The sequence below is a fragment of the Pygocentrus nattereri genome, chromosome 13 (assembly GCF_015220715.1).
Source record: "Pygocentrus nattereri isolate fPygNat1 chromosome 13, fPygNat1.pri, whole genome shotgun sequence".
NCBI lineage: Eukaryota > Metazoa > Chordata > Actinopteri > Characiformes > Serrasalmidae > Pygocentrus > Pygocentrus nattereri.
The window spans coordinates 8,008,351-8,034,043 of NC_051223.1; the positions used below are offsets into that span (position 1 = coordinate 8,008,351).

General features: G+C 40.2%; 1 protein-coding gene across 1 annotated transcript; it reads right to left on the reverse strand.

Annotated features, from left to right (window-relative positions):
• Positions 1-36: 36 nt before the first annotated feature.
• Positions 37-19,581, reverse strand: LOC108412039 (alpha-tectorin-like). The gene is made up of 13 exons (XM_017683897.1): positions 19,518-19,581; positions 17,508-17,567; positions 15,399-15,413; positions 13,116-13,207; positions 10,359-10,628; positions 10,188-10,286; positions 9,429-9,558; positions 7,537-7,647; positions 6,103-6,287; positions 4,511-4,671; positions 4,114-4,356; positions 2,665-2,827; positions 37-407 (listed from the first exon to the last, which is right to left on the reverse strand). The coding sequence occupies exons 2-13, from the start codon at positions 17,551-17,553 to the stop codon at positions 324-326; spliced, it is 1,599 nt and encodes a 532-aa protein (XP_017539386.1). The 5' UTR covers positions 17,554-17,567; positions 19,518-19,581; the 3' UTR covers positions 37-323.
• Positions 19,582-25,693: the final 6,112 nt, after the last annotated feature.

Here is a 25,693-nt window from a genome sequence, read left to right on the forward strand (position 1 = left end):
GTTTCCTCCACAGTAATGATGAGAGGTGGAGTCATGTGAGCAGTAATAAATTTATTTAGTGGTGAATGTTCAAAGATGGTTTACTCTTGCAGAATGTAAAATGCTTAGGATAGATTTATTAAGAGAATTAAGGCAGGAGAAAAGAATGCAATCATATAGATTTCCAGCACTAACAAAATATCCTCAACCTCTTCAGAAGGATATTTTCTTACTCATAGATTATTGACTTTAAAGTAATTGCAAAACTGTGATTAATGTGATGAAATAAACATACAGATCATAACAGAGCCCTGCATAACATTTGTGATCTTAGGATAAGCACATTACAAGCCCATTGTAATGGCAGTTGTGTCATGGAAGTCCAAAGGTCTCTTTGTTGTTCTTCTTTGACCCTCATTGTCACAGTGCTAAGAAAGGCAAACAAACAAACAATTAGTTCTGGATATGTGAGCAATATGTCAGCTTTAGGGTTTTCACTTCATGTAGTCCTTTGTGAATTCCTTAAGTTTCCTTAAGTTAAATGTGTCTCACCTACACCACCACCATTTGGCATACTGACATTTTTTACACAGTTCTCATTCTTGTAAATTGGTGTCATTGTTTTTTGGGTTTAGAATTGTTTCTAATTTGAGTTATAAGATAAGGTTTTATTAATTCCCCCCAAAAACTGGAGCAGCGTATATTCAAGACAAACACGTAATATACATAAATAATGTAAAAATAACAAAATGTATAGCATGAAATAAGTTAAACGGACAAAAAAAGAGTGACCTGTGACTGAAACATACCCAATAGCATGTAATACCTCCACAAGCACAAAGAACAGCTGTGATTCATTTGGCCTGGACTGGACAAGTTTCTAATGTTTCTAATTGGTCACATTTGTAGCCCTGTGAACGTGAGAACTGGCATCTTGCAATCCAGGGATAGGAATGTTATGTTTCTTGGTAAGATTAGGAGCAAAAGGTAAAACCTGGTTGTCCAGTATCTCAATGTGGGCACTGTGGTTCAAATTTACTGCCACCTCAACCAAAGGACCTATTTCCACATAATTAAAACACCCCCAGAACATCACAGGGCTCCTCCAGCTTAAACCACACCTTGCGCACAGTCCTCACCGAAAGAGGAAACAAGATTCATCTGACCAGATAACCAGAGGCGGACAAACTACACAAAGCATGTACTTGAGCTAGAGACACCCAAGGTAAAATATTACTCCAGTAAAAGTAGAAGTCCTTACTCTATACCTCACCTTGAGTAAAAGTACAAAAGTATTTGCCTTCAGATGTACTTAAGTATCAAAAGTAAAAGTACTAAAAGAGTAATTCTGGCTCTGATATCCTGTTATCATTTTTATAACCAGACTGGCTTCATGAACTCATTTCAGGTGAAAGTCCTCCAGCGTCTCTCTTGGTGAACCAGTCTTTTAATAGAACGTCATTAATTAGTGACGCTGACGTCTATTAAAATGATCATAAGCACAACACACTGAAGGTAAACAGTTTCCATCAGGGAGAACCGAGTGGCTCTGAAATCACTTTTTACACACAAGCAAAGTTTCAGTTTAAGATTACTTTGTGAATTAGAATTACAAGTTGAATAAAAACTGGCTTTAAACTCAGGATCACAAATAAGTTTTCCTTTACTGTGTTGATCTGTAGGTCTCTGTTCATAAACATAAACTAACCCAAACTAATTTACTATAAAATGAAAGTGTTTGTATGAATTCAGAAAAAAGAAACATGCCAGTCACAACTGCAGGTGTGGACATATTTCTGTATTGTGGTCTACTACACAAAGTTAGGTTAGTTCATCATTTAGGTGATGTATGTGCTCCCAAATTGTTATGCTGCTGCACTGACGTTGAACCGTGTGCTTGCACTGGGTCGGTATGACCAACAGGTCAAAACAAGCTCAGAACAAAGTGACCACTGTGCCCTGATTGGTGTTCTTGCTTTGCACTTCTTTTGTTTTGACATGTTACGTTTTTATACATACGAAAAACAAAAGGAACGACAGTCAGATATTTGACTTTGAAATGTAGTGGAGTGAAAGTAAAAAGTCACCCAAAATGGAAATACTTAAGTAAAGTAGAGATACACGAAGTTACTGTCCACCACTACAGAATTACAGAAGTAATTCTTATTCACAATCTGAAACATGTCATCGATCCCTGTCCGTCAGCTTTGGCCACAGTGCTGATGAGAATCTCCTGTAGACTGGGATTTTTGTCCCTGCTGATCGGCCTGTATGACCGTACGCTTCGATACACCTGCAAATTCAGCTACTTCCTTCACACTGTGGCCAAATGCAATCGCTCATTTTTGCCAATCTTTAACATCTTCTTTGCGACCCATTTTCCACACATCAAACAAGACATTCACTTCACTCTTCTCAGTCTATGAATCCCCATCTCACACCCCGCAGGTATTTACGGCATCTGCAGGAGCCTGAAGTTACTACCACTTTAAACCACAAGGTGACCAAGGGTTGCTTCTATACAATATGAATATATACAAAATATGTGTGTATCTGCATGCATGTGCTTGTGTGTGTGTGTATATATACATACAACTGTAGCTCTGCAAAAAAATTTTTATTTGTCTTCTTGAAGATCATTCTTTTGCAGAGCTGGCCAATGATAAGTGGGTGATTTGAACCCACCTGTGCGCAGTCACCTCCCACTAGCAGGCACAGATGAACCTTGCAGTGCAGGTAGATACTTTCAGACTGGCCAGTGAATGTGAACATCTTGAAGGAGAAGGCGCTGACTGTCGAAAGTCCATTCTGCAGGACCTGCACTGTGCTGTCGTTAGCGTTGGGACACCTGAAGAGCCAAAGGAGAATTAAAGATTTAACATTTTATTTATTTTAACACATGTAAATTAAACACTATGGTGTGGTCACCTGTGAGTAAAATAACAGGGCTCTCAAAAATAACGATAAACACACTTCTCAGCCTTTCTCTGTCAGGTGTAAAGAAAACTAAAAGAAATCCAATAAAATCCTTAAAAACATGTGGTGAGAAAGGCGGCAGCATAAATATTTAATTAAGAAATGGTGGAAAAGTGTTACTGAGGAACATGTAATGCCTGACACATGATATCTGGATCATCTGTGGAGTGGAGCTGTTTTTAAACTCTTTTGAAACTTTTTCAAACTCAGAGGTCAAACAAAACCCCACAAAGAGAGTGGGGTGAGGATGAAATCCCTGAGGGAGTGGAGAGATGGCTTGCAAGTCCCAAGCCCCACCTCCTGGGCACCACCTCCAGGCTCACAGCCATCATTAGGGCCCAGGGAACAGGTGCAGGCCAGAAGCTGATATACTGTTTTTGAAGTAGGCCTGTCCTTTTTTCAGTTTAGTTATTTGAAATGAATGCTTCATAACAGTATCATAAATGGAATATCTCTTACTTTGATTTAAGGCCCCTTATGTCAATAAAAAGCCATGTACTTCATAAAACGTCTTGCGATTGCTGGCATAAGCTCTTCATAAATACTTATGTGTTGGTTAATAAATACATGCTTATGAATGTGTTATGAAGTCTCCATGTAGTGGCCTTCAAATAAAGCGTTAGTAACAGAGTGTGTAAAAGAAACTTTAAAAAAAAAGTGTGTTCTCATGTAAAAGATGATACATTGTACTCAGCATTGAACATTGCTATGATTAGCTCTAGTGTTATTGGCATTAGCTCATCTGAAGGGGCAGCTTTTGTTGCTTAAGCTTCCCAGACATGAAAACTTGCTGCTTTCACATCTATTTCCTTGCTAACATCCAGAATCCAGTCCCATTTAAACTCACCTACATTCATATTTTCTCTATTATCAGACATCTATGGTTGCACTGGACATTTTATAAAGCCAGTTTTTTGGGTTACAGATGTGAACAAGTACCATAAACTGTGAGTTTCATTGACATAGCAACAGAATACTAAGGGCGGGGGAGCTAAGGGAGGTGTAACTGCAAAAGCATGTGCAAGCCTTTACCTTCCCAGCTTGGTAGTACTACGTGATGGGTAAGAAAATTGGGTTAAAATAATAATCATAAATCAAATTAAACAGAACTTCTCCATTCAAAATGTTATTTAATTCAAAGAACTTCAGAATCCTCACTCATGAACGATAAGAGGCCAGCGATGGGTGTTGTTCATGTCATTGTCTGGAGTGGCCCAGCAGCTGTCCAGAACTATAGCAATGTGACGTTCGTCAACTCCATCCACCGCCACAGCCACGAAGATCTCCTGGTTCACGTCAAGTGTGACATTCCCAAAATAAGGCTCGATGAATGAAGCATTGGGAAAGGGGAGCATACGTATTTCATATGACCCCTCTGTAGACAGCTCCTTGCTGACCACACTGTGGACAAAAACATTCACCATACCATTAGAGAATATTTAAAGAGCATGCAAAAACAAAAAATCGAGATATGAAGATAAAAAGATGTTCAAAAGAATGAAGATATCTTTTAATGTAAAAAAAAATGGCACGTTGCCACTAGAAATATCACTACCCGTTTTTGGCTTCAATGACCATGGGCATGGAGATGCTCTGGATGAGTGGATACACACAGGAGAAGGTTATGTTCAGCCATTTTTCACGACTAATCAGACCCGTATCTCCATTACCAAAAAACTGAACAGAGTTCTCGTAGATGATGTGTGTCTCATTGCGCTAAAAACATAGAGAGTATTATTATTATAAAGCTTCTGTGAATTGAGCTGGTTTTCTGATGCCTTATTTGCATATAATTTGCAAATGACCCCAACTTGCCTTGTTACACAGTGCTGTTGGAAAGTTCATAAACCGTTTAGCATGTTAAGTTCTGCATACATTTGACTTAACATTTAAATCATAATAATAGTGTACATATGAGGGTCTGCAGGCCTCTTTTACACTGGCTAATGTCAGTGTTCATGAGTCCACCAACAGGCAAACACTGAACAAGAATACCATGGAAGTGTATTGATAGCATGGAGAAAGCCACTACTCTCCAGAAAGAACATTTCTGTATGTTTAAAGTTCCATATAGACCAACAGAGCCAGAAGACGAATAGGGCAAAAATAGACCCGTATGGCTTAAATGAGAAATGCTCTGTTTGGTCCAACCCAAACATTGCATTCCAGCTTAAGAACCCAACTGCGAAAAATGGTGGTGGCAGTGTCACATTTTGGGCTTGCCACCAATAGTTGGATCTATGAATTCTGGATTGTATCAAGTCCAGGACAAATCCAATAGAAATGTTGGAGCTAAGACAAGTTCATACAAGAAATCCCACCGACATAACAGGAATCTGAATGTAAATATAATGTTTTATTTTTGCCAATAATAAACAATATTTGTCACTTTTAAATGAATATTTTTGCCTTTAAAGAAATACAGTGCCAACATGGCCCCTAGGGGTGCTGTAGCCCACAGGTCAAAAAACACTGTTGCATACGTTTAAATAAAATCTGTTAGTTGGGGATCTGATTGATCCTATTCAGGACAGCATAACTTAGTATTACTTGTTTCTTGATGTTCATTGGTTCCAAAATCCAAACATCCCATGAGAGCAGATTGGAACATTATTATTACAGTGTTTTCATTTAATAATAAATATGGAGAAAGTTTCTGTTCAAAAGACTTTAGGTGGTGATGCGGAACAAGGAACAATGAACAACCTCACCAGTGCTTCTAGTTACAATAAAAGCTTGTCTAAAACTTTAATACTATAAAAAGGAATAATAATTTAGGGTACATAATGCTTTATATATATATATATATATATACACACAATTCCAATTCCAATGAAGTTGGGACATGAATATTTGCAAAAAACAATAAAGTTTTTGGATTTGTTTTAAAGGATTTGCAAATCATCATATTCTATTTTTATTTATGTTTTACACAACGTCCCAACTTGATTGGAATGGGTTGTGTGTGTATATATATCAGACACTTCTGTTCTTAATTTGAAATATCACTTATGGAATCGATAGTGAGGGGCCTCAAATATAACATCCAGAATATGACCCTTGGGATACATCCAAATACAGCGATTGGCAAAAACAACAATAAACAACGAGAATATGAATATATGTGAACATTTTGAGTCCTTGTACCTTCAGAATTGTGCCACAGATGTTGTCATCGTTGTCAAACCTGAACACCACTTGGTCATCTTCAATCTTCCCTTTGCATTTGAAATTGTTCAGGTGGAGGAGCTCTGCAGGATATCCGGCTTCAAAGAGCTGACAGCGCGACAGATACAGTGAACCAGAGCTGCTTTCACAGATCTCAGAGGCATCTGAGGAAAAATGAACCAACTCAGTGAAACCTTTCTGTTCAAATGGCTCCAGCTAGGGGAAATTCTCTTTCTGGCCGAAATCTATCAAAATAAGAACTCTTGTCCTAAAACATGACTAAATATCTTGAGATTTTGAGCTATCAAGAGCACCATAATATGCAAATAAGACCGTGTCAAAATGACTTATCATGACTTACTATGTCAAAATTATGATTTGGGTTTTTCATTAGTATCTCGACATAATGAAGTAACGCTCTAGGCAGGTAGTCTTTATCAGTTAAAGAGCTAGCTAGCTAACTAATGTTAGCCAGCACCTAGGCAATTCATAACAGAACGTGTTACAAAAATAATAAATCAGTACAGGACAACATTCCAATATCATTAAACATTTCCACGTTCTCAGCTGTAAAAAACAATAAGACAAAATGACAAAGCTGCCTAGTCTTTGACAGTTAACACTATTTTAGCATCCGAAAACCTAAAATAAGTGACACTTTTTAATCTCACAAATGGGGAAATTCCACCTCTGCATTTAACCCATCCATGAAGTGAAACACCACATACACACACACACTAGGGGGCAGTTAGCACACTTGCCCGGAGTGGTGGGCAGCCCTATCCACGGCACCCGGGGAGCAATTGGGGGTTAGTTGTCTTGCTAAAGGGCAACTCAGTCATGTGCTGTTGGCACTGGGAATTGAACGGGCAACCTTCCATTCATAAGAAAATAAATGTTTATGTATTTTTCTATATACCTGATACAGTTGAAATACAAAATGTATAATTTATTGAGCTAGGAAATATGACTGCATATGAATATATATGTTTGATTTTGGAGAGGAAAAGTATATATTCGTGATTAATCAACATTAGGTTAGAATGTTGATCTAACACTGATTTAATGACTTTGATATGGGGGGATTTTTTTCAGGTTATACTCAAATTTATTTGAACATTTTCTTGACGTACAGACTTGATTTCAAATAAGAAACTGAAAGATAACAAAACTATGGGTGACATTTGCATAAGTTCATTTTATGATCAGATTTTAGGATAAGGTCCGTTATTCATGAAAATGTGGATATATGACCTCGAAGTAATTTTTAATAATAATAATAATAATAATAATAAATAAATGTGCCTTAGTACTGTTTTCTCCTTTACAAAATGCTTATGTGTAAACTAGTGCAAAGAAAGAAAGAAAGAAAGAAAGAAAGAAAGAAAGAAAGAAAGAAAGAAAGAAATGTACCAAAAGTCTCAGCACGGGGTCTTGTATGGTTTGTTGAACATTTACAGCCGTAAAACCCTGATCTCTCCACACACACCTCATTCTTAGTGCAGTGCAGTTTCTCACAGTTGTCTGTGAAAGAGAAAGAGAGACAATCACGTGATAAAACAGCAATAGGTGCGCCAACTGCAGTTACTCTGATGTTATGAGGAAAGGTTTTATACACAGGAATGCCAAGCAGTGTTAAATCCCCATTACTCACAATAAAACTGCTTTTATAAAACCACAGACAGCATAAAATATGACATAATATGCAAATTTTTCAAAAAATAGTTCATTATTAATAATAATCAAGCCAAACAATTACATTTACGGCATTTGGCTGACGCTCTTATCCAGAGCGTCTTACAATTTGATCATTTTTACATAGGGAGGCCAAGGTGGTGTTAGGAGTCTTGCCCAAGGACTCTTATTGGTATAGTGTAGGGTGCTTACCCAGGTGGGGATTGAACCCCAGTCTACAGTGTAGAAGGCGCAGAGGTGTTAACCACTACACTAACCAACCACTGTACAATTATTCTACTGAGAAACTGAGCACAATGTTTAGTTCTGGCAGGCCACAAAGTTAAACTCCAATCTTAAATCATGACAGTGCAGCTACCCATATAACTGGCTAAATTTGTCAAGGTGCTTGTTTAAGGTTTAGGGTGTACATTCTCACACTGCCTTTGGATACCCCTTTGCAATGTGCCTCAATTCCAACTGTTCCTTTATGCTGTGTCTGGCCCTGCCTTAAGCTTTCCTAATAGAAAGGCAGGGAGGTCCCAAAATAGAGCCATATCACCAGATATAACTTACTGCAAATGGAAACATACTTTCCTTGACGAAGTGATCCTGCCTGAAATGTAGGTTGTTTAGAGCATGTTGTTATGAAGCACGCATTATATATTGCATTCATTGCATAAACCTTTGGTCACATAATAAACATATAATGTTGCACCATTTACAGCGTAAACCTTTGCTTTGTAAGTAGTTTTTGATCCCAAATTACCAGCATGATGTTAGTACTCATTTCTATACAATGTCAACAAATGGATCCCTACTTCCTACACAACGCACTGCACAGAAATATTGGCTGTTGCACACAAACAGTGCATAATATCTAAAATTTGGGGTGCAGCCATATGGTCACAATTCCACATTGAGATTCATTTGAGATTCAGCCTGCATTTAAATTGACATTTACAGTATATGACAGGCGCTCTTATCCAGAGCAACTTACAAGCTGGTTATTTTACACAGGTAGGTGAAGGTAGTGTTAGGAGTCTTGCCCAAAGACTCTTACTGGTATAGTGTTGGGTGCTTACCCAGGTGGGGGATTGAACCCCAGTCTACAGCATAGAAAGCAGAGATGATACCAGCCCAGAACAGAGCTATTATATTATATAATGGCCTGTCTGGTACAAGTAGTAGACATGTCCAGAACTTTGGATAAAAATCCTGGATTAAAATCTGGTCAATAATCACCCAAATTACTCCAGCTCAAACAGAGTTTATATCACTGCTGGTTATAATAACATTCACTTCAGGAATTAGAATTTTTAAACATATTTAGAAAAAAAAACATAAAATGTTTTCTGTGCAGACCTTACAGCACATTCTGTATTTTGTATGCTTCTTTCCAACATGTTAAACGCAGCAAATGAATAGTGTGCACTAAAATATGCCAGGTTTGTCCTTTGTTGAGTATTTTCACTGAGCAAGTCAACAATATATGTAATTAAGTAAGTAACAACCTCAAATCATGAGGATCCACATCCCAAACATGGAAAAGCATGGATGAAGTATTTTACATTAAGAAATCTGAACATTATAATTCAGAAATGAATCACAAAACCACAAAATAAATTTACCGTAAGCTCTTCTTTGAACTTTGAAAACCCAGCGCCCTCCCAATTCGATATTAGTTCCTGAAGACAGGTCAGTGATGTTATGTACTGGGATGTTCACAAAATTGATGTTGTTCTTGGCACTATAGCCAGCCTAAAAATTGAAGAAAAAAATATGTATATTTAAATGTATGTATATATTAGGGCTATCAATCAATTATCAAAAATTTATTGATAAATCATACTTTTTTTTATTTGACCCTAAAGAATTTTGTTCAAGTGCATTACATTTCAATATGGTTATATCTGTAGGCCAGTGTTCATATGGCTACATGGCCGCATTGTCATGGCCGCATGGCATAAACCCATATAATTATGTATCAGGGCTTATTCCAGTAGGTTGTATGTCCTAAAAGGTTACTTTTGTCAACATTTGTCAGGTGACAAATTGCAAATGCTACCTTTATGACATATTATGCCTAATTGAAGTTTCAGAATTGTTTATGGAGGCGTAGGTCAGCTGTTATGTAATCTCATGAACAACAGCCTCAGAAAAGTTTCAATAAAGTATGATTTTCATTGTTTGAGTTTGTGTGAATCTGAACATGAAAATCATGTGATTTCCATTGTATGAACACAGTCCACTGAGTGCAACAGTAGCTGGACGTTCCAACCAGTGATTATATAGGCCTAAACTATGAATGAATGAATAGCCTAAATAAAGTAGAACGGTCACTAAATCATCTATTTGATGTATCATGTATATGAACATGCTCATCTCACCAGCCAGACTTGATCAGTAGGTGGAATGTCATCATATATCATAAAGATATAAGACTCATTATCATCATTGGAGGTCAAGAATACTCGAAAATTTGCCTCCTTTAAGAGAAGAAAGATGTTAAAATTTGTATGCATACAGGCAGTGATCAAATTCATAGGAGAGGCACTTACTCCTGCATCATGTCCAAGATGCACACGTGTCCACTTGCACAAAAAGACCCAGGAAGCAGAGAAGTTCACCCCAGGGAGTAAAATGTTGATGTCATTTGTAACAACTTGAATAAGATTACCACTTGTGGCTTGATCGTAGGAAATAATTCCTGTATTATTAGTCTCAATGTCAGTCCACAGTGGAGCGATAATGTCTTTGGCAATATGTGGATCAGGGTTAGCATCTGGAAGAAGTGGCTGAAAAAAGGCCAGGAAGCCATTCCTGGCAAGCTGAAAGAGAAATTATTTCATTGTAATTAAAAGAGTGTCTTAAAAAGAAGTTTTCCTAAAGATTGGCAAAATCTTATTTAATAGCTGAGAAATTGCTGCAGTGAATCTTTATGGGTGAATCTTTTTTCTTTGAGCGAATTCTTTACCACCAATTTAGTGATGGCTAAGCATGAAATAAACAATAAACTATTGACAATAGATGATCCTTTACTTAAGTTGGGATGCTGATGTAAATAAATGTGAATTAAAATAGAATGCAATGATTTGCAAATCTCATAGACCCATCTTTTATTCACAGTGCAACATAGAACACATAACAGATGTTGGAAGTGAGACATTTTACCAATTAATGAAAAATATTAACTAATTTAGAACTTGATGGCAGCAACAAACTGATTTTCAGTGCTGCGCACAGGAGTGGGCAGGAGCCCAGCCCACTGCAGGTGGGAGCAGGACAGATTTACTTTATTTAAGCTATCGAAATTAATGAATAGCCTAAATAAAGTAGAAGGATCACTAAATCATATATACAAACAATATAAAATGATAACAATAAATTGATTAAAATGAATTAAGTCATTCTACCTAGTTGCAAAGCAACTGATCATGTGAGCAACATACATATTCTTGTAGCTTACAGAGACAGCAGAGGCTTCAGTTCAACGGCTACAGCTGCCCAGCAAAACACCAAAAATAATGGCGCTGTGGTTTAATTCCTGCTTTGTGTGAAATTACAGTGAGTGTGACTGCTGTGTTATTTCAGTTGTCGTATTTTGTGCCACACATTTTCAATGGGAGACAGGTCTGGACTGCAGGCAGGCCAGTCTAGTACCTGTACTCTTTTACTATGAAGCCACGCTGTTGTAACACATGCAGAATGTGGCTTGGCATTGTCTTGCTGAAATAAGCAGGGATGTCCCTGAAAAAGACATTGCTTGGATGGCAGCATATGTTGCTCCAAAACCTGTATGTACCTTTCAGCATTAATGGTGCCTTCACAGATGTGCAAGTGACCCATGCCATCGGCACTAACACACCCCCACACCATCAGAGATGCTGGCATTTTAACTTTGCACTGATAACAATCTGGACAGTCCTTTCCCTCTTTGGCTCGGAGGACACAACATCCATGGTTTCCAAAAATAATTTGAAACGTGGACGCGTCAGACCACAGGACACTTTTCCACTTTGCGTCAGTCCATCTCAGATGAGCTTGGGCCCAGAGAAGCCGGCAGCGTTTCTGGGTGTTGTTGATATCTGGCTTTCACTTTGCATGGCAGAGTTTTAACTTGTACTTGTAGATGGAGCGACGAACTGTGTTCACTGACAGTGGTTTTCTGAAGTGTTCCTGAGCCCATGTGGGAATATCCGTTACAGAATGATGTGGGTTTTTAATGCAGTGCCGCCTGAGGGATCGAAGGTCACGGGCATTCAATGTTGGTTTTCTGGCTTGCCGCTTACTTGCAGAGATTTCTTCAGATTCTCTGAATCTTTTGATGATATTATGGACTGTAGATGATGAAACCCTACATTCCTTGCAACTGCACGTTGAAAAACGTTGTTCTTAAACTGTTGGACTATTTGCTCACGCAGTTGTTCACAAAGTGGTGAACCTCGCCCCATCCTTGCTTGTTAATGACTGAGCCTTTCAGGGATGCTCCCTTTATACCCAATCAAGACACACCTGTTTCCAATTAACCCGTTCACATGTGGAATGTTCCAAACAGGTGTTTTTTGAGCATTCCTCAACTTTCCCAGTTTTTTGTTGCCCCTGTCCCAATTTCTTTGGAACGCGTTGCAGGCATCAAATTCAAAATGAGTGAAACTTTGCAAAAAGCAATAAAATTTAGCTGTTTGAACATTAAATATCTTGTCTTTGTAGTGTATTCAATTGAATATAGGAATAAAGGATTTGCAAATCACTGTATTCTGTTTTTATTTATGTTTTACACAACGTCCCAACTTCATTGGAATTGGGGTTGTACAAACTCATGCAAAATTAATACATAAGCACAGATTTACCTTTTTGAATCTTATAGCTTCAATTCCAAATTGGGCTTTTTCCCCATGTGGCACATATGAAATACACATGATTGCGACCAAAATATCAGAAGTCAGAAGTACTGCATCTTCAAAACTGAGCTTCCTTTCTCTGTTTAATCAGCTCTCACAGAAATGCACTTTTTCATTCTTTTCTGTAAACACTGTTCAATACGGTCATTTCAGTGTCTGCTCTTTCTCTACAGTTCAATGTCGCAGTTCTCACAGCTCATTTTGATGTTGTGTGAGTGGGAATGGATTCTGTTAATTAGGCTTAAAGTAGAGGACAGCAGTGAGGCTTGTAACACAAACACAGCTTTAGTCATCCTGGTCAAGCTTTAAAAATCTGTAAGTGTGCAAAAACAGCTCACACCTAAGAAAAAATGGGGGGATCATAGCACATCCATGCATTCTTTCATATTCCATTCCATTCCATCTTATACTTACATATAACTTAGTGTGCCATGTTCCAAAGTAGAGGAATGGCCGGTCAAGCTGGACCTCTACAGAGTCCTCATTGTTCAGGGTTAGTTGACCAGCTTAAGGTGAAATGGGAAAGGATAACAAAACAAAACATAAAAAAAAATTATGTTCATAAGATAAAACGTCAAATATCATGTGAATGTACTAATTATTGTTTGCTTTTTTTTAGCATTTTACAGACTCCCATTTTTTTGGTAAATGGTTAATATATGCAGTAATATCTATAACAATCAGATATGTGGAGAAAAACCTTAGTAGGCAACCTACTATTCAGAAAACAGTTCAACAGCAGAATTACACTAAATAGCCAAAATTATGGACACCTGGCTATCATACTGATGTGTGATTGTTGGACATCTCATTCCAAACTAATAAGCATTAATATGGAGCTGCCCATCTTTGCGGCTACAACAGCCTCCGCTCTTCTGGGAATGCTCCAGGATTTTGGAGTTTGTCAGTGGGAATTTGTGTCCATGCAAGGAAAGGCAATCTTAATTATATAGCACCTTCCATACACTGCTGTCATTTAAAGTCATTTAAAAAGTAAATGAGAACAACATAATGTAAAGGAATATAAAAACATAAAGCAGAATAGAACTAAAAAACATGATTTAAACATGATTATCAGATCAGATTATAGATCAGAAATTAAATTAGGATAATATAGTGCTGTTACATGTGTGAAGGGGCTAGAAGAGCTAACAGTGTTTAAACTGAGCTGAAAGCTGCTCAAACAGGACCCTTTTGAGCCTGGGTCGAAAAGTGTCCAGTGTCGGGGCTCTTTTCTTATGCCCTCTGTCAACTGGTTTCATTTAAGAAACTAAATGCTGTTTCTCCGTGTTTAGTCTTTACCTTCGGCAGGACTAACTGACAAGTTCTTAATAATCTCTGAGTTCTACTTGGCTCATATCACTGTAGCAGATCAGATAAACATGCTGGCCCTACAGCATTAAGCCATTTGTAGACCAGAAAAGGTATCTTAAAGACTATTCTGTAATTACTGGTAGTCAGTGTAAGGATTAAGGAATGGAGGTTGATGTGTTCACTGTGTTCACTGATAGATCTGAGTATCATCTGCATTGCTGTGGCAAGAAATCCCATAGTCTTGAGATACTTGGCCAAGAGGCAGCATATATAAATTAAATAAGAGCAGCCCCTGAATTAAACCTTGGTGGACACCACAAGTCGCTAGCACTCTCTCAGAAATATAATTTTCTATTTCCACAAATTCTTTCCTTTCTTTCTTCCAGGTATGAAGTGCACTATCTTAGGACAGTTCCTGAGAGCCCAACCCACTTCTCAAGTATATCTATGAGAATTTTATGATCAATGGCATCAAAGGCAGAGCTTTTAGAACAGATGTACCAAATTCAATTACAGATGTTTCAGTACTATGATTAGGCAGAAAAACTGATGGAAATTTGTTTTCAACAGTTATTTAAGGCCAGAAAGCCAATAAGTTGCTTGAAGATGATTTTCTCAATAGAGTAGATTTCTCAACTCAATAGAGTTGCTTGTAGAGGAGCTCCACAAATGCAGTTTTTAATGTGTTAAGAAAAATGCTGGACACGAGTGAGGTACTAATTCAGGGGGTACTAATGCTGGTGAAAGAGGATTGTCTAGCTTTGCACATTACAGCTTGTTTTTAAGGATTCTTTGTGAATGTGGAGTTTGGTTTTAAGTCTTTTGGAGTTGAACTACAGTAGCACTTCTCCAAGATGCTTTCTGTTGGCATGACTTAGTTTTAGCTTCAACTGGTGGAATCTCATCCAACACACTGACGGTTTTTGAGTTGAAGCTACTGGGCTCAGATAGTTTGCTTAGTGAGTTGTCTAGTGAGGTCTAAGAAAACCCAGTAATGATCTGGCAAAGCAACATCCTTAACTGTGGCTGATACGTTGACATCCTTTGTGATAACCACATCTGTAGTGTGACCATGACAGAGTGTGGTTTGTGTGGTTGTCTTTAATTAAACGACATCAAATTTAATACAGTTCTAAACTAAATAAAACAGTCCCTGGCCAAACTTGTGTAAATTGGTCTCATACAGAATATGCAGCATTTATCAAAGTGCTAAAATGCTACAATGTTTACCAAATATTCACTAGTTTTCAAGAGTTTAAAATCACTTGTCATATTAATAATTGTTTTTATTATTTAGTAATAACAGTTTAGATTCAAATAAAGCAAGAATTGGAGGGAAGAAATGACTAAATGACAAGTAATATCTATTTGCATTTAACTCACCATCGCTTTGTCCACCTATATTTATAGAGAGAGAGAGAGAGAGAGAGAGAGAGGAGAATAAAAAAAAGGAACCATAAATTACAAATTGACATCAAACTTTTTATAAAAATATCTATGGACATATCAACATTCATCCCAGATTTTATAGGCAACAAGTAATATACACTGCTCAAAAAAATAAAGCGAACACTTAAACAACACAATATAACTCCAAGTAAATCAAACTTCTGTGAAATCAAACTGTCCACTTAGGAAGCAACACTGATGTTGTGGGGTGGCATTTCTTTGGAGGGCTGCACAGCCCTCCATGTGCTCGCCAGAGGTAGCCTGACTGCCATTAGGTACCGAGATGAGATCCTCAGACCCCTTGTGAGACCATATGCTGGTGCGGTTGGCCCTGGGTTCCTCCTAATGCAGGACAATGCTAGACCTCATGTGGCTGGAGTGTGTCAGCAGTTCCTGCAAGTTGAAGGGATTGAAGCTATGGACTGGCCTGCCCGTTCCCCAGACCTTAATCCGTTTGAGCACATCTGGGACATCATGTCTCGCTCCATCCACCGGATGCTTGGCGGATGCTTTAGTCCAGGTCTGGGAGGAGATCCCTCAGGAGACCATCCGCCACCTCATCAGGAGCATGCCCAGGCGTTGTAGGGAGGTCATACAGGCACGTGGAGGCCACACACAATACTGAGCCTCATTTTGACTTGTTTTAAGGACATTACATCAAAGTTGGATCAGCCTGTCGTGTGTTTTTCCACTTAAGTTTTGTGTGTGACTCCAAATCCAGGCCTCCATTGGTTAATAAATTTGATTTCCATTGATAATTTTTTTGCGATTTTGTTGTCAGCACATTCAACTTTGTACAGAACAAAGTATTCAATGAGAATATTTCATTCATTCAGATCTAGGATGTGTTATTTGAGTGTTCCCTTTATTTTTTTGAGCAGTGTATTTATAAATGCATTAGAAAGTTCTGTCTGCTTTGTAATTGGGGTACAATTAATGATTATACATTTTTGAAAGGCTTGAAATAATACTTTCATAATGATAAACTTAGCATGAAGTAAAATCATATTATTAAAAAAGTAGAAATTGAACACAAAATGTAGATATTTATAAAGAAGTCATAATGATTATGGATTATTGATAGGTAACTATGTAAATGCTCAATATTTCAAGTTTTGTTTAGTGATTAGTGTTCCATAAAAAATAATTAATAATTTAACTCTTAATTATGGAAAAAACCCACCAAGAATAATGTATTACTCAGGCCAAAAAGACTCAAGATCAGGCAGATACTTGGAACAGTCCAGACACCAAACTAAAAACTCAACTCTTGCATACCAAATGAACTAAACAAGAATTTTTGCAGTTTTCAGGTTTTCAGTTTTGATTATTGTATGAAATGTGGTTGTTTAGCATGTGAATTTTCTTCTGTTTTTGTGATACAACTCAATTTTGGCTTGAAGAAATCTCTGTTTAAATGGAAATCAAACTGATTTAAATCTTACCCAAAAACTGCCACAACAGAATATCGTGGTTGTTGGAAGAAAACCTTGTATCTCTGTTTTTGAAGTTTTTTTTTCGTTTTTGACATAATTTGAGAATACCTGTGGTCCATTACATTGTTTATACATTTCATAAAGAATGGACCACAAGAACTGACCCAAAATGACTTGGAAAAAATATCTGGTTCCATTGACTTACATTAAAACTAAAGTAGGTTTTTTCCTTCTCCTGAAAAGTTTTGGAGATATGAGGAGATATATTTATAGTTTTGGAGATATATCTCCATTTTGGAGATATGAGGGTTTTTTTCTGAGAACAGCGATATTGTGCATTACTAAGGCTAATTTGGTTATTTTTTATGGAGCAAAAATAAACATCTGTCCAGTGTTGCTGAAGTTGACATGAAAACATAGTTTCAGTTTTGTTTACTGTCACTTTACAGATCTTTATAATGATCACATGATTTTTATTTAATGTCCGTAACTGTCAGTGTTCAAGGGGCCTCTGAGGACTTTTGCACTCAGGGACCTCACAAGACCATGATTCGGCCTTGAGTCTGATGACCTTTCACCTCCCTGCTGCTGTAATGTCCAGACTTACTCATGCAGAGCAGGACGGTCAAGCACAGTGGAAGCAGATACGCCATCCTGAGAAACGGCTCTGCAGAAAACAGGACTTTTATCAGTGAAATGTTCAAATGTTACATACATTCATTTTAACACTGACCGCTGGCTTTTAGTTACAAGACATTCTTAGAATGAAACAACACAGCTTTACCTGAAGAATGTGTGTCTATATACAAAAAGATGTGGAACATTTTATAATTTATGTTTGATTTTTCCAAAATGTGTTAAACTCAGTAAAGAAAGAAAAATGATGCACGAACATTTGCCAGAAAATGCCATATTTACAGTCTGTTCTCTGTAGAGGTTGAGCAACTTATTCTCACTTAGAAAATCAACAAAACGTGTTATTTGATCAGGGAGCATGTTGGTAAAACAACAACGTGACTTTCAGTCAAACAACATCGCCAGTGAGGGAACATCTACACACAAAGTAGGTGGCATATAAATAATCTATCAGGTCATATAATTAATTTTTGAGGTCACATATTTAATCAGGTCATATAGTTAATCTATCAGGTTTTATAATCCATTAGGTCGTATATGTATTCTTTGTGGTCATGTAATTAATATTTTAGTTGACATAATAAGCCTCCTTATGTTTTATAACATTATATAATTCAAAAATATAATAAGCTTTTTATCAGCATTGTCATGAATGCAGGCAGTCATATGCCCTCTATCATCTGAGAAAAGCCTGGTGGCCATTAGTTTCTTGTCTTTAGGCTTTTTGCAGCAACTGAAAACCTTTCAAAGGCAGGTTCATCTTGTGACGATGAATGAGGAAAATTGAAACACACACTTAGCAAAGTTGCCTAGAACAGGTCTAAAATCAGTCTTAAATCTTTTTTGCCTTTAACCGTATGCAAATTTTGCTGTCCACCCCCCACATTTTTTCTTTTTCAGCATAATTTTGACAGCTGTTCTTTGCATTGTGTGATAAATTCATGATAAATGCACCAAAATGACTTAGCATAAAAGCTATTTACATTTACATGCATTCAAAGTTAAGAATGATATATGCTTTTTTGAACAGCAATGAAGTAATATGCCAATCAAATGTGGTAATGTGAGCAGATGTGAGCAGGGAAAAAATATTAGTATTTTGGTCATTTGGCAGACTGGCTGATATGACGTACCTGGAGATACTGTAACCTAAGATATAAGAGCCATACCATAGAACCCACAAATCAAACACAATGCCTGCAGGCCAAGTCAGGACCATGACACAGTCCTATTCAGCCTGAGAAATTATTTGAATTTTCTGTTCTTATTTGCCCATTTCACCGTGAAATGCACTACAGTCCCCAGTCAGCAGTTACACAAAAAGAAAAGATGCCCTGTGTCTAGTTCAAGCAAACATGCAATTTTAACAAATACCTAAAACAATTAAGTTTTATTTAGAATGATCTTTATTCTAAAAATTTTTATTCCATTTTTAATTATAAGTATTCATTGCTTGACGGCTGTTCAGATCATCGCAAAATGTTACATAAAAATGAAATAAAAACAAATTTGTGGCCCACAAATATGCTGAGATTTGACACCCCTGCCATAGAATATTATATTCTAAGTCACTTTGGGCCATTTTGATTGGTCCACAGGTCATAAAATGCCCAGATAATGTAAATGGAAGCTGGTGAATATGAAAGAATCAAGAATGAAATCTGATTTCAATGAAAGTTAAGCAGCCAAACAGCCAGTTTACAACAGAAAGCTAATCCTATAGGACTTGTATTCTATTCTATACAAGAAAAGTCCAATGAAGACAAAGCTGAAGCTGTGCTTCACTGTTTAACCAGCATGTCTTGTAAAGCATTGGTATGTTTTTACAATAGCCAACAGATGTATTGCTCCATTCAGTTCAGAAGGAAAGTCATCTTTGCTGGACCGGTTTGGTAAAGTACTTTTAACATATAATCTAAAATGTCTAAAATCTAAAAGAAAACAAAATGTCTTTTTGAAAGTAAGAAATGAAACGTCTTACCAGATTGTAAGCGCCACAGGTGCTGTCACTGACTCAGCTCTTGACGAGATGAATGTGTCTAAATATACACCATGACAGAAAACATCAAGACTAACCTGTCGTACCAGTGACAGAAATGCTTTCTCTTTGGATAAAACGCCACCCTTAGTGAGTTCAGAGTCAGTGGATGCCTCATCAGTATGAAGTATTATCTCTTTCACTCCTATTAATTACATTTTTTATCAGTTTGCACACTGTGAAATTAGATCTCTGCATTTAACCCATCCGTGCAGTGAAACACCCACATACATGCACACTAGTGAACACACACACTAGGGAGTAGTGGACAGCCCTATCCATGGCACCCGGGGATCAATCATGGGTTAGGTGCCTTGCTCAAGGGCACTTCAGTCATGGACTGTCAGCCGAGGGGATCGAACCAGTGACCTTCCGGTCACAGGGCTGGTTCCCTAACCACCAGCCCCATTATTAACCACTCTGGATTCAGCCAAGCCAGAGGAGGCTCATCACAACAATAATTCTGGGGTAAAAACTACCTAATCTGGGTCATATCACTAACCCAGTGCCGGGTCATTCTACAGTAGAACACATGCTGCATTAAACTGACCCATCATTGTTGGGTGTCATGAAGAACTCAACAGGCTCGGTCAATAGAGTTACTCTAAAATGCGATTACTTTGACCCAGCACTGGGTTCATTTAACCCTCTTACTGGGTTCCTGTCTGAGATTTTTTGATTGCTTGTTCTTAAATGAAAGGATCATTACTGATCCTAATTACTGAGCTCAGGTATTTCAGCCACACCCATTTCTAACAGGAGAATAAAATTAAACACATAGCCTTGCACCTCTCCATGGATCACCACCTTATCGTGGTGGAGAGGTTTGCGTGCTTGAAGGACCCTAGGAGCTATGTTGTCTGGAGCAAAAGCTCCTGGTAGGGTCTCCCATGGCAAACTGGTCCTAGGTGACAGGCCAGACAAAGTGTGATCCATAACCACCCCTATGAGGACAACAAAGCAGGACTTGTGTACCCTGCCCGGATCAGGGTTACCGGGGCCCCACCCTGGAGCCAGGCCTGGGGGAGGGGCTCGCCAGCGAGCGTCTGGTGGCCGGGCATTCACTCATGGTGCCCGGCCGGGCCCAGCCCGAAGGAGCTACATGAGTCCCCCCTCCCATCGACCCACCACCGATGGGAGGGGCAGTAGTAGGGGTGCGGTGCATTGTGGATCGGGCAGTGTCCTAAGGCGTGGGCCTTGGCGTTCTGATCCTCGGTTGCTGAAACTGGCTTTTGGAACTTGGAACGTTACCTCACTGGCGGGGAAGGAGCCTGAGTTGGTGCGCGAGGTCGAGAGATACCGGCTAGATATAGTCGGGCTCACCTCAACACACAGCTTGGGCTCTGGGTCCAATCTCCTTGAGAGGGGCTGGACTTTTTTCTTTTCTGGAGTTGCCCATGGTGAGAGGCGGCGGGCAGGTGTGGGCTTTCTCATAGCCCCTCGACTCGGCGCCTGTATGTTGGAGTTTTCCCCGGTGGACGAGAGGGTAGCTTCCCTACGCCTTCGGGTTGGGGAACGGGTCCTGACTGTTGTCTGTGCTTATGCACCGAACAGCAGTTCAGAATACCCAGCCTTCATAGAGTCCTTGGAAGGGGTGCTTGAAAGTGCTCCTCCTGGAGACTCGATTGTCCTACTGGGGGACTTCAACGCTCACGTGGGCAACGACAGTAAGACCTGGAGGGGTGTGATTGGGAGGAATGGCCTCTCTGATCTGAACCCGAGTGGTGTTCAGTTTTTGGACTTCTGTGCAAACCACAGTTTGTCCATAACGAACACCATGTTTGAACACAAGGATGTCCATAAGTGCACATGGCACCAGGACACCCTAGGCCGCAGTTCAATGATTGACTTTGTAGTCGTGTCAGCGGACTTGCGGCCATGTGTACTGGACACTCAGGTAAAGAGAGGAGTTGAGCTGTAAACTGATCAACACCGGGTGGTGAGTTGGATCAGGTGGTGGGGGAAGATACCGGTCAGACCAGGCAAGCCCAAACGCATAGTGAGGGTTTGCTGGGAACGTCTAGCAGAAGAACCTGTCAGATTGATCTTCAACTCACACCTCCATCAGAACTTTGACCAGATATCGGGGGAGGTGGGGGACATTGACTCAGAATGGGCCATGTTCCATTCCTCCATTGCTGAAGCGGCTGACTGTAGCTGTGGCCGTAAGGTAGTTGGTGCCTGTCGGGGCGGTAATCCTCGAACCCGGTGGTGGACACCCCAGGTGAGAGATGCCGTCAAGCTGAAGAAGGAGTCCTACCGGACATGGTTGGCCTGTAGGACACCAGAGGCAGCTGGCAGGTATCGACAGGCCAAACGATCTGCGGCTTCAGTCGTTGCCAAGGCAAAAACCCGGGTGTGGGAAGAGTTCGGTGAGGCCTTGGAAAGTGACTTTAAGTCGGCTCCGAAAAGATTCTGGCAAACCGTCAGGCGACTCAGAAGGGGAAAGCAGTGTGCCACTAGCACTGTATATAGTGGAGATGGTGTGCTGCTGACTTCGACTGAAGACGTCATTGGGCGATGGAAGGAATACTTTGAGGACCTTCTCAATCCCACCAACACGTTCTCCAGTGAGGAGGCAGAGTCTGGGGACACGGGAATAGGCTTGTCCATTACTGAGGCCGAAGTCGCTAAGGTAGTTAAAAAGCTCCTTGGCGGCAGGGCTGCAGGGGTGGATGAGATCCGTCCCGAGTTCCTCAAGGCTCTGGATGTTGTGGGGCTGTCTTGGCTGACATGCCTTTTCAACATTGCGTGGACATCGGGGGTGGTGCCACTTGATTGGCAGACTGGGGTGGTGGTGCCTCTTTTTAAAAAGGGGGACCGGAGGGTGTGTTCCAACTACAGGGGAATCACACTCCTCAGCCTCCATGGTAAGGTCTATACAAGGGTACTGGAGAAGAGAGTCCGGCTTATAGTCGAACCTCGGATTCAGGAGGAGCAGTGCGGGTTCCGCCCTGGTCGTGGAACACTGGACCAACTCTTTACCCTCTCCAGGATTCTCGAGCGTTCATGGGAGTTTGCCCAACCAGTCCACATGTGCTTTGTGGATTTGGAGAAGGCATTTGACTGTGTTCCCCGGGGTATTCTGTGGGAGGTGCTTCGGGAGTACGGGGTACATGGCTCTTTGCTACGAGCCATTCAGGGCCTGTACAAACAAAGCAGGAGCTTGGTTCGCATGGCCGGCAGTAAGTCAGACTTTTTCCCAGTGAGAGTTGGACTCCGTCAGGGCTGCCCTTTGTCACCGATTCTATTCATAATTTTTATGGATAGAATTTCTAGGCGCAGTCAGGGGATGGAGGGTGTCCGGTTTGGTGACCTCAGGGTCACATCGCTGCTGTTTGCAGATGATGTGGTCCTATTGGGGACATCAGGCTGTGAACTTCAGCTTTCACTGGATCGGTTTGCAGCCGAGTGTGAAGCAGCCGGGATGAGGATCAGTACCTCCAAATCCGAGGCCATGGTTCTCACGCGGGAAAGGGTGGAGAGCCCTCTCTGGGTCGGGGATGAGCTCTTGCCTCAAGTGGAGGAGTTTAAGTATCTCGGGGTCTTGTTCACGAGTGATGGTACAAGGGAGCGGGAGATTGACAGGCGGATTGGTGCTGGGTCAGCAGTGATGCGGGCTCTTTACCGGTCTGTTGTGGTAAAGAAAGAGCTGAGCCATAAGGCAAGGCTCTCGATTTACTGGTCGATCTATGTTCCCACCCTCACCTATGGTCATGAGCTTTGGGTAATGACTGAAAGAACGAGATCGCGAATACAAGCGGCTGAAATGAGTTTCCTCCGCAGGGTGGCTGGACTCTCCCTTAGAGATAGGGTGAGAAGTTCGGTCATCCGGGAGGGACTCGGAGTAGAGCCGCTGCTTCTTCACGTCGAGAGGAGCCAGTTGAGGTGGTTCGGGCATCTTGTTAGGATGCCTCCTGGACGCCTCCCTTGGGAGGTGTCACAGGCAAGTCCACCGGGGAGGAGACCCCGGGGAAGACCCAGGACACGCTGGCGTGACTATATCGCCCAGCTGGCCTGGGAGCGCCTCGAAATCCCTCCCAGGGAGCTAGTGGAAGTGGCTGGGGAAAGGGAGGTCTGGGTTTCATTGCTCAGGATGCTGCCCCCGCGACCCGAACCCCGGAGAAGCGGAAGATGATGGATGGATGGATGGATGGACATAGCCTTGCAGTCTTGATAGACACTGGCAATAGAGGGTCATACTGATGAGCTCAGTGACTTTAAACATGGCACTGTCATAGGATGGCACTTTTACAACAAGTCAGTTTGTGAAATTTCTTTTCTGCTAGATCTGCCCCAGACAACTGTAAGTGCTATTATTGTGAAATGGAAGCATTTAGGAGCTCAGCCATGAACTGGGTGGGGTCCCGAGCATACAGTGCCTATCCTCTTGCCTCTGGAAGCAACATCAGCAAAAGAACTGCTGGGAGAATATTACCTACCTGACTGTGCCAGCTGTAAAGTTTAGTGGAGGAGAGATGATGATATAGGATTGTTTTTTATAGGTTGGCCTAGAACCCTTAGTTCCAGTGAAGGGAAATCTTAATGCTTCAGCAGACCAAGACATTTTGGCCAATTCTTTGCTTCCAACTTTATGGGAACAGTTTGGGGAAGAACCTTTCTGTTCCAGCATGACTGAGCCCCAGAGCACAAAGCACCTCCATAAAGGCCTGACTGAGTGAGTTTGGTGTGGAAGAACTCGACTGGCCCTCAAAAAGCCCTGACCTCAACCCCATCAAACACCTTTGGGATGAACTAGAACAGAGCCAGGCCCTCTCGTCCAGCATCAGCGTCTGACCTCACAAATGCGCTTCTGGATGTATGGACAAAAATTCCCCACAGAGACTCTCTAAAATATTGTAGAAAGCTTCAGAGAAAGATTGGAAGCTGTTATAGCTGCAAAGGAGGGTAAAGTTAGGAGGGTAGCTGTAAAGTTAATGTGCCGGCTGGGGGGTTGGGGTCTGTGGTGGGCGAAGGAGGTTGGAAAAAGTTGTTCAGAGAATCACCAAAAGTGAAATAATTCTACTCTTAAAAGAAGCAAACTCCTGCCTCACAGTAAGGTGGAAGCCAATGACATGCTAGAAGTTTTTGGCATTACTTCTGGTGTGGCCAATCAGATTTCAGGAAGGGTCAGCATGCCTTTAAAACTGTGCATAGCTACCGGAGACTGTCCAGCAACTAATGAGCTAATGTTAGCTAAACTAATCCTAGTATTCTGACCTTATAACTAGAAAAAAAGCAGCTAATAATTGAGCTTTTTCTAAATAAAATACCTGTTTTTTGTTGGTTTCACTGAAGTGTATGTAGTAAAATATCTATTTTAAGGAAGATGACTTCCGGTTGGTTGAGCTGCTGCCTGATGAGGAGCTTTTTAACCAACTGTGGTGCTGTTATGATTTGAAAATGAATCCTTGAGCTGTGTTGTTATTGTCCCTAACTCAGTATTGTTTTGTCACCCTATTTAAAGAATAAGTAATAAAATCCTTGATAAAAACCAGAGCTAGACTTGTTCACTTTGAAACAGGTCTGGAACATGGGCTGAATTATCCCACAAAGATAGGTGATAATGACTCTGTTTGTGCTCTGAAGACTCACCTCTGAAGACATTCTGAAGACTTCAGAATGCTGTTGTACCTGTTAATGTACAAATGTCAATGTTTTAGAAGCTATTAATATCATCACAGATCTGGACAAACTGTGGATCTCTCAGATCACAAATCTGAAAAGTACATTTTTGTGACTTTCACAGCTTCACAGTTAATCAGATGCCTCACAACACTCAGTAAAAAAATGTAGTTTTGCATCTTGTTATTAATTCAGTGAGAAACATCAATACCAGCACTGGCCAGAGGGAGGGCCACAGGTCAAAGCAGGCCATTAAAGATGGTTGCCCTCCCCAAACAACCTCACCTAATGAAGGAATGAACATTTTTATATAAATGTTTCAATCTATTAAAGTTTTTTTTATGAAACAAGACAGATTCATGAAAACACAGAGCCAGATTTACTCTAATGGTAAGAGTAAGTAGTGTGGCAGTAACACGTTTGCCGATATATTTCTAAGAATATTTATAAACAAGAATTAGCAGTGAGTTTTACCACATGACTAAATGATTATA